Below are 14250 nucleotides of genomic sequence, written 5' to 3'. Positions count from 1 at the left end.
GAAGTCCAAGCCAAATTTCCCCTTAGGGATAAAGTTTGTCAAGCCATAAGCTTTGTTTTTATCCATATGCCAGCCTGTATGGCTTGGTTTTTATCCATATGCCAGGCTGTATGGCTTGGTTTTATCCATATGCCAGCCTGTATGGCTTGGTTTTTATCCATATGCCAGCCTGTATGGCTTGGTTTTTATCCATATGCCAGCCTGTATGGCTTGGTTTTTATCCATATGCCAGGCTGTATGGCTTGGTTTTTATCCATATGCCAGCCTGTATGGCTTGGTTTTTATCCATATGCCAGCCTGTATGGCTTGGTTTTTATCCATATGCCAGCCTGTATGGCTTGGTTTTTATCCATATGCCAGCCTGTATGGCTTGGTTTTTATCCATATGCTAGCCTGTATGGCTTGGTTTTTATCGATATGCCAGCCTGTATGGCTTGGTTTTTATCCATATGCCAGCCTGTATGGCTTGGTTTTTATCCATATGCCAGCCTGTATGGCTTGGTTTTTATCCATATGCCAGCCTGTATGGCTTGGTTTTTATCCATATGCCAGCCTGTATGGCTTGGTTTTTATCCATATACCAGCCTGTATGGCTTGGTTTTTATCCATATGCCAGGCTGTATGGCTTGGTTTTTATCCATATGCTAGCCTGTATGGCTTGGTTTTTATCCATATGCCAGGCTGTATGGCTTGGTTTTTATCCATATGCCAGCCTGTATGGCTTGGTTTTTATCCATATGCCAGCCTGTATGGCTTGGTTTTTATCCATATGCTAGCCTGTATGGCTTGGTTTTTATCCATATGTCAGCCGGTATGGCTTGGTTTTTATCCATATGCCAGCCTGTATGGCTTGGTTTTTATCCATATGCCAGGCTGTATGTGTCACGATCGTTATAATAACTGGACCAAAGCGCAGCATGATCTGGGTTCGACATATTTTTATTACTCCGTGAAACTCACAGCAAAACAAAACAATAAACGAACAAACGAAACATGAAGCTGCTATATTGCTCACAGGCAACTATACATAGACAAGATCCCACAAAACACAAAGGGGAAATGACTGCCTAAATATGATCTACAATCAGAGACAATGATAAACAGCTGCCTCTGATTGGGTAACATACCAGGCCAACATAGAAATATAAATCACCTAGATGACCCACCCTGGTCACACTCCGACCTAACCAACATAGAGAATAAAAAGCTCTCTATGGTCAGGGCGTGACAGTACCCCCCCAAAAGGTGCGGACTCCGACCGCAAAACCTGACTCAATAGGGGAGGGACCGGGTGGGAATCTACCGTCGGGGACGGCTCTGGTGCGGGGCGAAGTACCCACTCCGCTCGCGGATATGTCATCTTCAATGGTGGCTCTGGTGCGGGGATCGTCGCCCGGAAGCTCCGGACCGTGGATCGTCACAGGAGAAACCGGACCGTGGGTCGTCGCCGTAGGAACCGGACCGTGAATCGTCGCCGGGGACTCCGGACCGAGGATCGTCGCCGGAGGTTCTGGACCGCTGACCGTCTCAGGAGGTTCCGGACCGCGGACCGTCTCAGGAGGTTCTGTCGCCGGAAGCTCTGGGCTGGGAACTGTCGCCGGAACCTCTGGACTGTGGAGGCGCACTGGAGGCCTGATGCGTGAGGCCGGTACAGGTGGCACCACACTGATGACACACACCTCAGGGCGAGTGCGGGGAGGAGGCACAAGACGTACTGGTCTGTGGTGGCACACTGGAGGCCTGATGCGTGGGGCCGGTACAGGTGGCACCACACTGATGACACACACCTCAGGGCGAGTGCGGGGAGGAGGCACAGGACGCACTGGACTGTGGAGGCGCACTGGAGGCCTGATGCGTGGGACCGGTACAGGTGGCACCGGGCTGGTGACACGCACCTCAGGGCGAGTGCGAGGAGCAGGTACAGGACGTACCTGACTGGGAAGGCACACTTGAGGGAGAGTGCGAGGAGCAGGAACAGGACGTACCAGGCTGTGGAGTCGCACTGGAGACACAGTGAGTAGAACCGGCACACATTGAACCGGAACGATGACACTCTTCACACGGCATCAATTGTGCCAGAACTTTAACACACTTCTCAGGACGAGTACAGGGAGTTGGCACAGGACTTACTGGGCTGGAAAGGCGTACTGGAGACCTGGTGTGTATAGCCGGCAACACTTGTACCGGAACTTTAACACACTTCTCAGGACGAGTACGGGGAGTTGGCACAAGACTTACTGGGCTGGAAAGGCGTACTGGAGACCTGGTGCGTATAGCCGGCAACACTTGTACCGGAATTTTAACACACTTCTCAGGATGAGTACGGGGAGTTGGCACAGGACTTACTGGGCTGGAAAGGCGTACTGGAGACCTGGTGCGTATAGCTGGCAACACTTGTACCGGAACTTTAACACACTTCTCAGGATGAGTACGGAGAGCTGACTCGGGTGCCTTTAAATCGATAACACGCTCCTTAGGGCAGTCTGACAGTCTCTGGTTCACTACCAGCCAACTTTCGCCACCCACTCCTCGCTCAATCTGTCCCAATATTCCTCCTCGGTCTCTGACTCACCCCTCAGCGACGCCGACCACTCCGTGTACCCCCCTAAAAAACATTTGGGCTGTCTTTAGGGCTTGCGTCGTGGCCGTGAACCCCGGTGTTGTCGTTGTTGTTCCCTCGCTGCCTCCGCCTGCTTCCATGGCAGGCTTCTGTCTCCTGACATAATCTCTTCCCACATCCAGTATGTCCTCCATTCCTGGCTTTCCTCCTGGGCACGCTGCTTGGTCCGTTGTTGGTGGGATCTTCTGTCACAATCATTATAATAACTGGACCAAAGCGCAGCGTGATCTGAGTTCCACATCTTTTTATTACTCTGTGAAACTCACAGCAAAACAAAACAATAAACGAACAAACGAAACGTGAAGCTGCTATAGTGCTCACAGGCAACTATACAAAGACAAGATCCCACAAAACACAAAGGGGAAATGACTGCCTAAATATGATCTACAATCAGAGACAACTATAAACAGCTGCCTCTGATTGGGAACCATACCAGGCCAACATAGAAATATACATCACCTAGATGACCCACCCTGGTCACACCCCGACCTAACCAACATAGAGAATAAAAAGCTCTCTATGGTCAGGGCGTGACAGTTTGGCTTGGATTTTATCCATATGCTAGCCTGTATGGCTTGGTTTTTATCCATATGCTAGCCTGTATGGCTTGGTTTTATCCATATGCTAGCCTGTATGGCTTGGTTTTTATCCATATGCTAGCCTGTATGGCTTGGTTTTTATCCATATGCTAGCCTGTATGGCTTGGTTTTATCCATATGCTAGCCTGTATGGCTTGGTTTTTATCCATATGCTAGCCTGTATGGCTTGGTTTTATCCATATGCCAGCCTGTATGGCTTGGTTTTTATCCATATGCTAGCCTGTATGGCTTGGTTTTATCCATATGCCAGCCTGTATGGCTTGGTTTTTATCCATATGTCAGCCTGTATGGCTTGGTTTTTATCCATATGCCAGCCTGTATGGCTTGGTTTTTATCCATATGTCAGCCTGTATGGCTTGGTTTTTATCCATATGCCAGCCGGTATAGCTGTTTTGTCCTGCAATTATCCCATGGGGACCATCAGCCCAAGATGAACTCACCTAAAACCAAAACAGAGACAGAGAACAGTTCATATTTTGTTATTTTTGTATTTTTGTCTCATTTTCACAAAACATGTACAAGGAAGGAAAAACCTGAGGTATTTTGCGTCAAGCAGCCTAAGGTATCAGGATTTTATTTAAAAAATGTACCTAAATTCATCAATATTCTTAGATACCTTGCTATTTACACAACATAACATCAATAATAATAATAATAATAGTACATCAAAACCAACAATTATAGCAATCGGGACAGCCTGCATCTTCTCTTAACATGTTTTAAAATAATTATAACATCTTTTAAAAATAAAGAGACTCTAGAAGGAAAGCCTCAGAGAACTAAACACAGGAAATCCAGGTCTGACCTTACAGCAGCACAAAGGTATAGGTCAAAGGTCACAATAGAGAAAAGCTAACCGAAGGAAAAGAAAAAAACACATATAGGTACATCATAAATAAATAGACAATCTCGCACCAGCAGAGCAATAGCATTAATTTAATTCTGAATCACGTTCTAGTTTCATCCCTTCCGTTTTGTTTTTATCAAACCTTTGGAAAATAAGAGAGTGAGAGCGACAGACTGATAGTGAGATAGTGAGGGAGTGACATGCATTGTGCTGATGTGCAAGCAATTGTGTACCCTGCGCCAGGCGTGGCTCACTGAAAGATCCCCTGAGAACAAACGAAAGGTGGTGGTATATCTTTGTGTGTGACTATATGTGTCTGTGTGTTTATGTCTGTGTGTGTGTATGTGTGGTGGGGGTTTGTTTCAGCTATGGGCTTCTCTCATATCCCAACACAGTTTAGTTCTGTATGTGTGTGTGTGTATATTTGGAAACTAGCCAAAAGAGTGAGTTGAGCAGTGTGTTAGGTGGATGTCTCTAACATTGTCAACTGTGTGGATCTACTTGCATATACCGGTAGTTGTTGTCATGAGCCCTGGAGAAATCAACAGTCCTTCCTACAATAATTCTGCTCTTTAGTACTGGGTTGAATAAAGTTCTTCATTCTCGATCACACACATTAACCGTCTCCCAGGAGATGCACTAACTGTAGGAGCCCCCAATCACAATAAATAACATCTTAATTACACTCAACTGAAGAGTCATCTCGGTGAACATAAGATGATGAAAACACTTATTTCTTTAATGTATATTCATCTAAAAATACCTATTTTCAATGTATTTTCAACCACAAATATGTATTTTCAACATCTTTTCAATGTAAATTCAAAGTTTTCATGCTCATAGGGACTGTTCTTCACCATACCACACATCTGGTGATGTCACCAGACGTAAGAGCAGGGGTGAGCAAACATTTTGGCTCGAAGGCCACATCAGGATTTAGAAATTCAACTGAGGGTAGCACAGAAGATTTGAGAACCGATTTCTTTGTCAAAATCTATTTCGGGCCAGAAAAAGGGCAGTTATTTGAGAATGTACAGGTGTATTATAATTTCTAAAAACATTCTATCTAGTTGTAGACATTTAAGTGTGGCCTGGAGTCGTTTTTAAACCCCAAATAATAATTTAACCCCCATTTTGTTCGTTGTTTTTACTGAAACCTCCCATGGGCCGGATTGAATGAGCTGTAGTTTTCCCACCCCAGGGTTAGAGGGTGTTGGTACCCTCTTAGGATGTGGATGGGATACTTGTTTTTGAAGAGTAACAGAAAAGTGCATTTCAACGTCAGATGAAACCCACAATACATCACTCTTCCTCCAAACAAGGAACAGCACATATTGCTTGCTTGTAGATTTGTGTGCATGAGTGTGTGTGTGTGTGTGTGTGGTTGTATGTGTTTCATAAATACCATACAACAAAAACTGAGATTAACAAAGGAAAAGGAAAAAGTCCACAAAACATTCTATTATTTCTCATTACCAGAATGAACCGATCAAATAAATGTACAACCAGAACTGAGATTTTTTGTTGTTGATTAAAAGTCCATTAAAATCGCTATATATATATTCATATAGTATATATAGTATTTGTCTGTCTGTCGCCAGCCACCCTGGAGCATGCTCTGAGAGGCTGGGGTGGGGTATACTTGGGAGGTGTGGAGTGAGACATGCGAGTACTGAACTCCACTACAGGGAGGGTGTAACTTAGACTTAACTCCTCTCCTCCCCACCGCCCCAACAGTCACACTGTTAAACACTGGAAACAAGGAAGCAGACGAGTATTGCGGGAAAATACAATGCCAGTCTTTATCAGTCACTGTGAGTCCTCTTAAACTGCAAAGTCTTTGTAAACCATGTTGGGCTGACACACCAACATGGAGGATTCGTCATTGTTTTGATGCAGTACCACCGGTATAGTCTCTTAGGACAGTCTGAATTGTCTCTCTCTGCATTGTGCTGTGGTGCATTTCTCGGGTACAGAGCTCTTTCTAAGTCTTTGTAATGAAGGGAGGGGCAGACTGAGCCATGCTGGGGGTTGTGGTTCTCTGGGGCTGAAGTCTTTGAAATGAAGGGAGGGGCAGACTGAGGCATGCTGGGGATTGAAGTCTTTGGGAGGAAAGAACTTGGCTATGTCTCAAATGACATCCAATTATGAAAATAGCACTATACTTTTGGTGACTTTTGGTCAAAAGTAGTGCACGATAGGGGGTTTGAGATTTGCCCATGGATCTGTTCTTCTTGAACTGACACCATACAGAGGAAATAGTTCACAGTTCATAGTTCAGTGTCAGTGCCCTATAGTCTCCGTCTTTTCCCGTAGTTGTTCTCTTCAGAGCTTTGGTTGGTAGAACTGTAAATGTAACCTAGGAAATCAACAGCCTGCTGAAACCCATGTCTAGTCCAGGAACACTAGCTAGATAAGGGACTCCCGGAATCTCTCTGGTGTTTCTGTCTTCTCAGAGTTTGAGTCTTTAACACGGTCTGTTTGGGGAGCGTAAATTTCCCCCCTCTGTCCTCCCTCCTCCTTCAGGTCCGTTTCTCCTCCTCCCTGGGTGGGCCGGTTGTGGTCAGGAGTGCGGTTAGTCAGGACACCTCGATGATCTCCATGCTGCCAGAGAAGCTGGACTGCTTCCCCATCTTCTCCAGCTCCTCCCGGGAACGCGTATCTGAGATGCTCTCCTCAAACTCCATCTGACAGCTGCGCCGCTTGAACTGCTTCTCGGTGCTGTTGGAGGCCGTCCCGTTGGCGACGGTCGTTGTGGAGTCCCTCTGTAATGGCGCTGATGACGACGATGCCCTTTTGTCCCGCTGCACTTTCTCCCGTAGCCGCACCCCCTCGCTACAACCGAACGCCACGTATGCAGAGCTGCTTCCGAATCGCACTTCCACCCCTCCTCCTCCATCTCCTCCAAGTTCCATCCCTCCTTCCCCTACCTCTTCAGCCCCGAAGTACCAGGGGGCATCGGCAGTGGGGGTGACAGGTGTGACTGGGGTGGTGGCCTGGACTGTGTCTCTGTGTTTGGTCCACATGGTTCCGGACTCTTTGGGGGGCAGAGAGAGAAGCATGGAGCCCTTCAGGCTCTCGTCCAGGCTGGGGCTCTTGTGAACGGGCAAGGAGCGTCCCAGAGTCAGACTCAGGGACTGGGGGTGTACCGGGGAACTGGTTGTGGATCCAGATCCAGGGCTGTGCTTGGCTTTCCTCCTGGGCCTGGACGATGATGGACCACCAGAACGAACGCCCCCCTCACTGGGACCCCCAACGTCGAGACCTCCGATGCTGCCGCCGCACCCCGGGGAAGGGAAGGGTGACTCAGCCGAGCTGGGGCTGTCTGGGACAGGGGAGAACTGAGGGCAGACACCATTGACAGGGGGACTGTCCAGCTTACATAGCTTGGGCACGTCTTCGGAGTGTGTGGGCGCTGCCAGGCACAGGCAGTGGGGGCTGCTGGGGGAGTAGACAGACTTGATGTCCAGGGAGAAGGATCGCTTCAGCCGGTTAGTGTCCAGGATGCGCTCGGCCGACAGGTGGAGGCCGTTGAAGCCCTGCTGGAGAGAAGTCGGCGAGGGGAGCTTCGGTTCTGGTGGGGTCTGGGGCTCTATTGATGAAGAGTCATGGTGACCATTGACTTCTGACCCTGAGCTGAACCCGTTGACATCTGAGCCCTGGGATTGACCTTTGCCCTCTGAGGTCTTGTCGTCTGACAGCGCCTGGAGGAGCCGCAGCCCCTTCTCAAACTCCAGGAGCTGCCCCAGGAAGTTGAAGTTGGGCGATATTGAAGGCCGTCGGTCCTTCACAAACCTGGTCAAGAGGAAATAAGAGGGCAAAATGTTAGTTCCAGTTAGAGTTGGGGCTCCAGATGCAAAGTAAAACAAAACAAATACTTTGTAAAGTTCTTCTAAGTTACTTCCTGAGTAAACCTAATATTCATCGTTGGGTTGCGTGCATTTAAGTAGCAGGTTACCCCCGAATGAACTGCTGTGAACTAACTGCCACACAAAAGATGATCCCATGCAATGATCTCCAGACAACACAACTAGTTCCTACTGTACACTAGTTCCTCTGGCAACCAGAAGAATGGCATTTCTCAAGACTGGGGGGTACAGATGAGCGTCTAGCATTTCCTCAAACACTGAGTCCACTTTTTAAAGATGCTGCAACTTAAGCTCAGCTGGCGGAGAGCGTCGGGTAGAGAGTGTACCTGTAGGCATCATCTGATGACAGGCCCATTGTCTTCATGATGTATGCGATGGCGATGGTTGCTGAGCGTGAGATTCCAGCCAGGCAGTGCACAATGACTCTGCAGTTTGACACCTTGGCTTTGTCTGTTGGGAGGGGGGTGAAACAAACACATGTGAACACACACGGCTGTACACAAAGCCCAGGAACAGTTAGTCAGAACAGAGAGTCTTCTGGGAGAATGAAACACCCATCTGATTTGATAGAATAGAGAGTCTTCTGGGAGAATGAAACACCCATCGAATTTGTTTAGTTAGAATAGAGAGTCTTCTGGGAGAATGAAACACCCATCGAATTTGTTTAGTTAGAATAGAGAGTCTTCTGGGAGAATGAAACACCCATCGAATTTGATTAGTTAGAATAGAGAGTCTTCTGGGAGAATGAAACACCCATCGAATTTGATTAGTTAGAATAGAGAGTCTTCTGGGAGAATGAAACACCCATCGAATTTGATTAGTTAGAATAGAGAGTCTCCCGGGAGAATAGATGGGTTAGCTGACAACGTCACGAAAATGATGCACACGCTTCAATGGGGCAAAAGGCTGTTTGTTACGGTTCTGGATGGCCAGATAGCTGGCAACAATGACAAGAAACTGGCATGTGGTGAAACGTAAGTGTCTCGTTTCAGCTCGTTTGATTGTGTTCTTGATACCATGTCTTATTTTGAGGTGTTATGACTGACTGACACATCTATGCTAATATGGCTCAAATTTGTTAGCTAGCAAGCTAACCAACAACTGTGTATTAGAGAGACAAGTGCTCATTGTGCAACTATTTATGTTCTAAATATAGTTGCCATGTTAGCAGCAATCTAAGCCAAGCCGTCTGTTTGAACCATAGTTCTGCACGCATCGGCGTTGTTGCTAAACAACCAACCCGTCTATGGAACACCCATAGAAGACCAACCACCTCTTCAGCACAGGGGGTCGTCGTCATCACGATTAACCTCGCTTTGGGAGTGTACCACTTGTGAAAGCAAGGAGGGTGATACATTACAATAATGTGATATACTGAATATGAGGCCTGTTTCACTATGTTGTATGACAATCTTTTATTTGATTTCATCTTTAATTATCCAGGCCAGTCAGTTAATTAAGAACCAATTCTTATTTACAATGATGGCCGGACGACGCTGGGCCAATTGTGCGCCACCCTACGCGACTCCTAATCGGTTGTGATACAGCCTGGAATCAAACCAGGGTCTTTAGTGATGCCTCTAGCACTGAGATGCAGTGCCATAGACCGCTGAGCCACTCAGGAGCCCAAATACACTGACATACACCACTCCTGCTCAGGTTACAACTACTAATGCATATTCTGCATATACGTGCATATATGTGGTCCCCTGTAGCTCAGTTGGTAGAGCATGGCGCTTGCACTGCCAGAAAGGGGGTTCGATTCCTGGGACCACCTATACATTTAAGCATGACTGTATAAGTCGTTTTGGATAAAAGCGTCTTCTAAATGGTATATATGACATTCTCTGCACATGCAAAGACACACAATCATGACTTACCAATGAATTCATTGGTTTTCTCCAACCAGGGCAGTAGCTTCTCACAGTAGTTGTCATTGACAGGGATCCGCATGAAGTGGCTCTCTCTGATGAAGTCAGGCTTGGGACAGGTGTTACTGGCATTCAGCACGTACGTGATGCCATTCTGAACCATCAGGTCCTACAGACAGACAGAGAGAAACACATGCAGACAAGGGGACTGTTAGAAAAGGCAATAACAGAGAACAACAACATCAAAGATAACGCTTTACTGTACTTCCTTTCCTCTCACGTTCTACTTCCCCTTGACTGCTACAGGCTCACCTTGTTGAGGACGTCTTTCTGCGACCCCAGGTAGAGGTGTGGTAGGATGCGTGTGGGGCCTACGTTAGCTACAGGCAGGCAGGGCTGGGATATGCTCATAGGCAGAGCTGGCTTGCTCTCACAAAGCCCGGGGAAACAGGAGGAGAATGCAGCAAAGCCCCCTAAAGGAGAAGAGAGGGAGAGACAGAGAGGAAAGGTCCGTTATACTCCAAATAAATACAATTCCCGAAACTTTTGGGAGCTACTGCTCATACACATACAGAACTCACAACTCCAACACAGAAAACTGCTTGACGTTACATTTTCCCTGTTGTCAAGTGGAAGTCTACACACCCCTCTACATACCCCTCTACACACCCCTTGCACAGTTGTCACATTTTCCTGCCTGGATTCAATTATATTATTTTTCCTACTGATCTGCATAACTTGCTCCACATTTTTTAAGTGAAAGAAAAAGTATTATCATGTTTTATTATTATATATTTTTTTATTACTCTCCCTGACTGTGCACTGAATCCCCTTCCATTACAGACTTGTGTTTCAACAACATGGCTGAACCATTTCAAACTGTGTACATGCATAACCGTTGGAGCTTGATTGTGGGTTAAGGTTTCTGCTCCCAGCTCAGTAGGAAATCATTCTCTGCTGCATTCTGGGAGATAGTTTGGCTGATGGGCGGTGAGGAATGTGTGTGGCTGGCCCTTTAAGTGCAGACGGCTCCACTTTGGCCTGTGTGTGTGTTAAAGACCGTGTGTGTGTGTGTGTGTGTGTGTGTGTGTGTGTGTGTGTGTGTGTGTGTGTGTGTGTGTGTGTGTGTGTGTGTGTGTGTGTGTGTGTGTGTGTGTGTGTGTGCGCGCGCGCGCGTGTGTGGCTCGGTTTCCTTCATGAGCTCATGTCCTGTAGCAGAGCATTGCGTCAGGGCTGGGGAATTAGAGAGGCCACAGGTGCAGGGCCAGCACAGAGGCCCAGTAACATCCCCCTGACAACCGTGCAGTACACACACACCACCACCTGGGGCGGCAGGTATCCTAGTGGTTAACGTGTTGGGCCAGTAGCCAAAAGGTTGCTAGATCAAATCCCTGAGCTGACAAGGTAAAAATCTGTTGTTCTGATCCTGAGCAAGGCAGCTAACTGACTTGTCTAGTTAAATAAAGGTTAAATTAAAACAATAAAACACAGATGCGCAGCACACACACAACCGTGCAGTACATACACACGACCGTACAGTACATACACACAACCGTGCAGTACATACACACAACCGTGCAGTACAAACACACAACCGTGCAGTACATACACACAACCGTGCAGTACAAACACACGACCGTGCAGTACATACACACAACCGTGCAGTACATACACACAACCGTGCAGTACAGGGTAGCCTAGTGGTTAGAGTGTTGAACTTGTAACCGGAAGGTTGCAAGTTCAAATCCCTGAGCTGACAAGGTAAAAATCTGTTGTTCTGATCCTGAGCAAGGCAGCTAACTGACTTGTCTAGTTAAATAAAGGTTAAATTAAAACAATAAAACACAGATGCGCAGCACACACACAACCGTGCAGTACATACACACAACCGTGCAGTACATACACACAACCGTGCAGTACATACACACGACCGTACAGTACATACACACAACCGTGCAGTACATACACACAACCGTGCAGTACATACACACAACCGTGCAGTACATACACACAACCGTGCAGTACATACACACAACCGTGCAGTACATACACACAACCGTGCAGTACAAACACACAACCGTGCAGTACATACACACGACCGTGCAGTACATACACACAACCGTGCAGTACATACACACAACCGTGCAGTACATACACACGACCGTGCAGTACATACACACAACCGTGCAGTACATACACACGACCGTGCAGTACATACACACAACTGTGCAGTACATACACACGACCGTGCAGTACATACACACGACCGTGCAGTACATACACACGACCGTGCAGTACATACACACGACCGTGCAGTACAAACACACGACCGTGCAGTACATACACACGACCGTGCAGTACATACACACGACCGTGCAGTACATACACACGACCGTGCAGTACAAACACACGACCGTGCAGTACATACACACGACCGTGCAGTACATAAACACGACCGTGCAGTACATACACACGACCGTGCAGTACATACACACGACCGTGCAGTACATACACACGACCGTGCAGTACATACACACGACCGTGCAGTACATACACACGACCGTGCAGTACATACACACGACCGTGCAGTACATACACACGACCGTGCAGTACATACACACGACCGTGCAGTACAAACACACGACCGTGCAGTACATACACACGACCGTGCAGTACATACACTAACCACAGACACTTATACAGCAGCACACAAACATATAATACACATTTGCTCACTCCCTTTCAAAATATGACTAAGGCACACACTTACTCTGCATTACCACGGTTGTTTAACTTCTAGCTGAAGGGGAGAGAAAATGACCTCGCCAGGTGAGGGAGGAATGAAAAGGAGTGAGGCAGGGAAGAAGGAGTGCTTCAAGGAAACCCTGATCCCCAGCAGAAGGATTAGAACCTAATCTAGTTTCAGTCCTGTCTGACCCTATCTGGGCTACTGCCAAACACACACACACACACACGCACGCACACACCCAAAGACATGACATCACCCTGCTAAACTAGCACACACAGGACATGACATAGCCTAAAGGTGTAACACACACCAGGCTACAACACAACACCCTTTAACTCCACACACACAAAGCTGTAAGTAAGCACTTTGCTAGTAATATATAACTGGCCCTGTAACCTCAGTTTCTAGTAATATATAACTGGCCCTGTAACCTCAGTTTCTAGTAATATATAACTGGTCTTGTAACCTCAGTTTCTAGTAATATATAACTGGTCTTGTAACCTCAGTTTCTAGTAATATATAACTGGCCCTGTAACCTCAGTTTCTAGTAATATATAACTGGCCGTGTAACCTCAGTTTCTATTAATATATAACTGGCCCTGTAACCTCAGTTTCTAGTAATATATAACTGGCCCTGTAACCTCAGTTTCTAGTAATATATAACTGGCCCTGTAACCTCAGTTTCTAGTAATATATAACTGGCCCTGTAACCTCAGTTCCTAGTAATATATAACTGGTCTTGTAACCTCAGTTTCTAGTAATATATAACTGGCCCTGTAACCTCAGTTCCTAGTAATATATAACTGGTCTTGTAACCTCAGTTTCTAGTAATATATAACTGGTCTTGTAACCTCAGTTTCTAGTAATATATAACTGGCCCTGTAACCTCAGGTTCTAGTAATATATAACTGGCCCTGTAACCTCAGTTTCTAGTAATATATAACTGGCCCTGTAATCTCAGTTTCTAGTAATATATAACTGGTCTTGTAACCTCAGTTTCTAGTAATATATAACTGGCCCTGTAACCTCAGTTTCTAGTAATATATAACTGGCCCTGTAACCTCAGTTCCTAGTAATATATAACTGGTCTTGTAACCTCAGTTTCTAGTAATATATAACTGGCCCTGTAACCTCAGTTCCTAGTAATATATAACTGGTCTTGTAACCTCAGTTTCTAGTAATATATAACTGGTCTTGTAACCTCAGTTTCTAGTAATATATAACTGGCCCTGTAACCTCAGGTTCTAGTAATATATAACTGGCCCTGTAACCTCAGTTTCTAGTAATATATAACTGGCCCTGTAATCTCAGTTTCTAGTAATATATAACTGGCCCTGTAACCTCAGTTTCTAGTAATATATAACTGGCCCTGTAACCTCAGTTTCTAGTAATATATAACTGGCCCTGTAACCTCAGTTTCTAGTAATATATAACTGGTCTTGTAACCTCAGTTTCTAGTAATATATAACTGGCCCTGTAATCTCAGTTTCTAGTAATATATAACTGGCCTTGAAACCTCAGTTTCTAGTAATATATAACTGGCCCTGTAACCTCAGTTTCGAGTAATATATAACTGGCCCTGTAACCTCAGTTTCTAGTAATATATAACTGGTCTTGTAAGCTCAGTTTCTAGTAATATATAACTGGTCTTGTAAGCTCAGTTTCTAGTAATATATAACTGGTCTTGTAACCTCA

At 46.2% G+C, this 14250-nt stretch overlaps 1 protein-coding gene across 2 annotated transcripts in view; it reads right to left on the bottom strand.

Moving 5' to 3' along the window:
• Positions 1 to 2847: 2847 nt before the first annotated feature.
• LOC118359333 (dual specificity protein phosphatase 8-like) overlaps positions 2848 to 14250 on the bottom strand; it is a 113919-nt gene continuing 102516 nt past the window's right edge. For both annotated transcript variants that reach the window (XM_035737838.2, XM_052480694.1), the window contains 4 exons: positions 10119 to 10279; positions 9816 to 9975; positions 8262 to 8385; positions 2848 to 7861 (listed from right to left, as the gene is read on the bottom strand). In XM_035737838.2, the coding sequence (XP_035593731.2) occupies positions 6646 to 7861; positions 8262 to 8385; positions 9816 to 9975; positions 10119 to 10279 (1661 nt within the window). In that variant the 3' untranslated portion in view covers positions 2848 to 6645. The remainder of the gene's footprint in view (positions 7862 to 8261; positions 8386 to 9815; positions 9976 to 10118; positions 10280 to 14250) is intronic.

The sequence above is a fragment of the Oncorhynchus keta genome, chromosome 26, assembly GCF_023373465.1.
Source record: "Oncorhynchus keta strain PuntledgeMale-10-30-2019 chromosome 26, Oket_V2, whole genome shotgun sequence".
Taxonomy (NCBI): Eukaryota; Metazoa; Chordata; class Actinopteri; order Salmoniformes; family Salmonidae; genus Oncorhynchus; species Oncorhynchus keta.
Note: the sequence above shows the minus strand (reverse complement) of the source record. Positions and strands in the feature narration are given on the sequence as shown.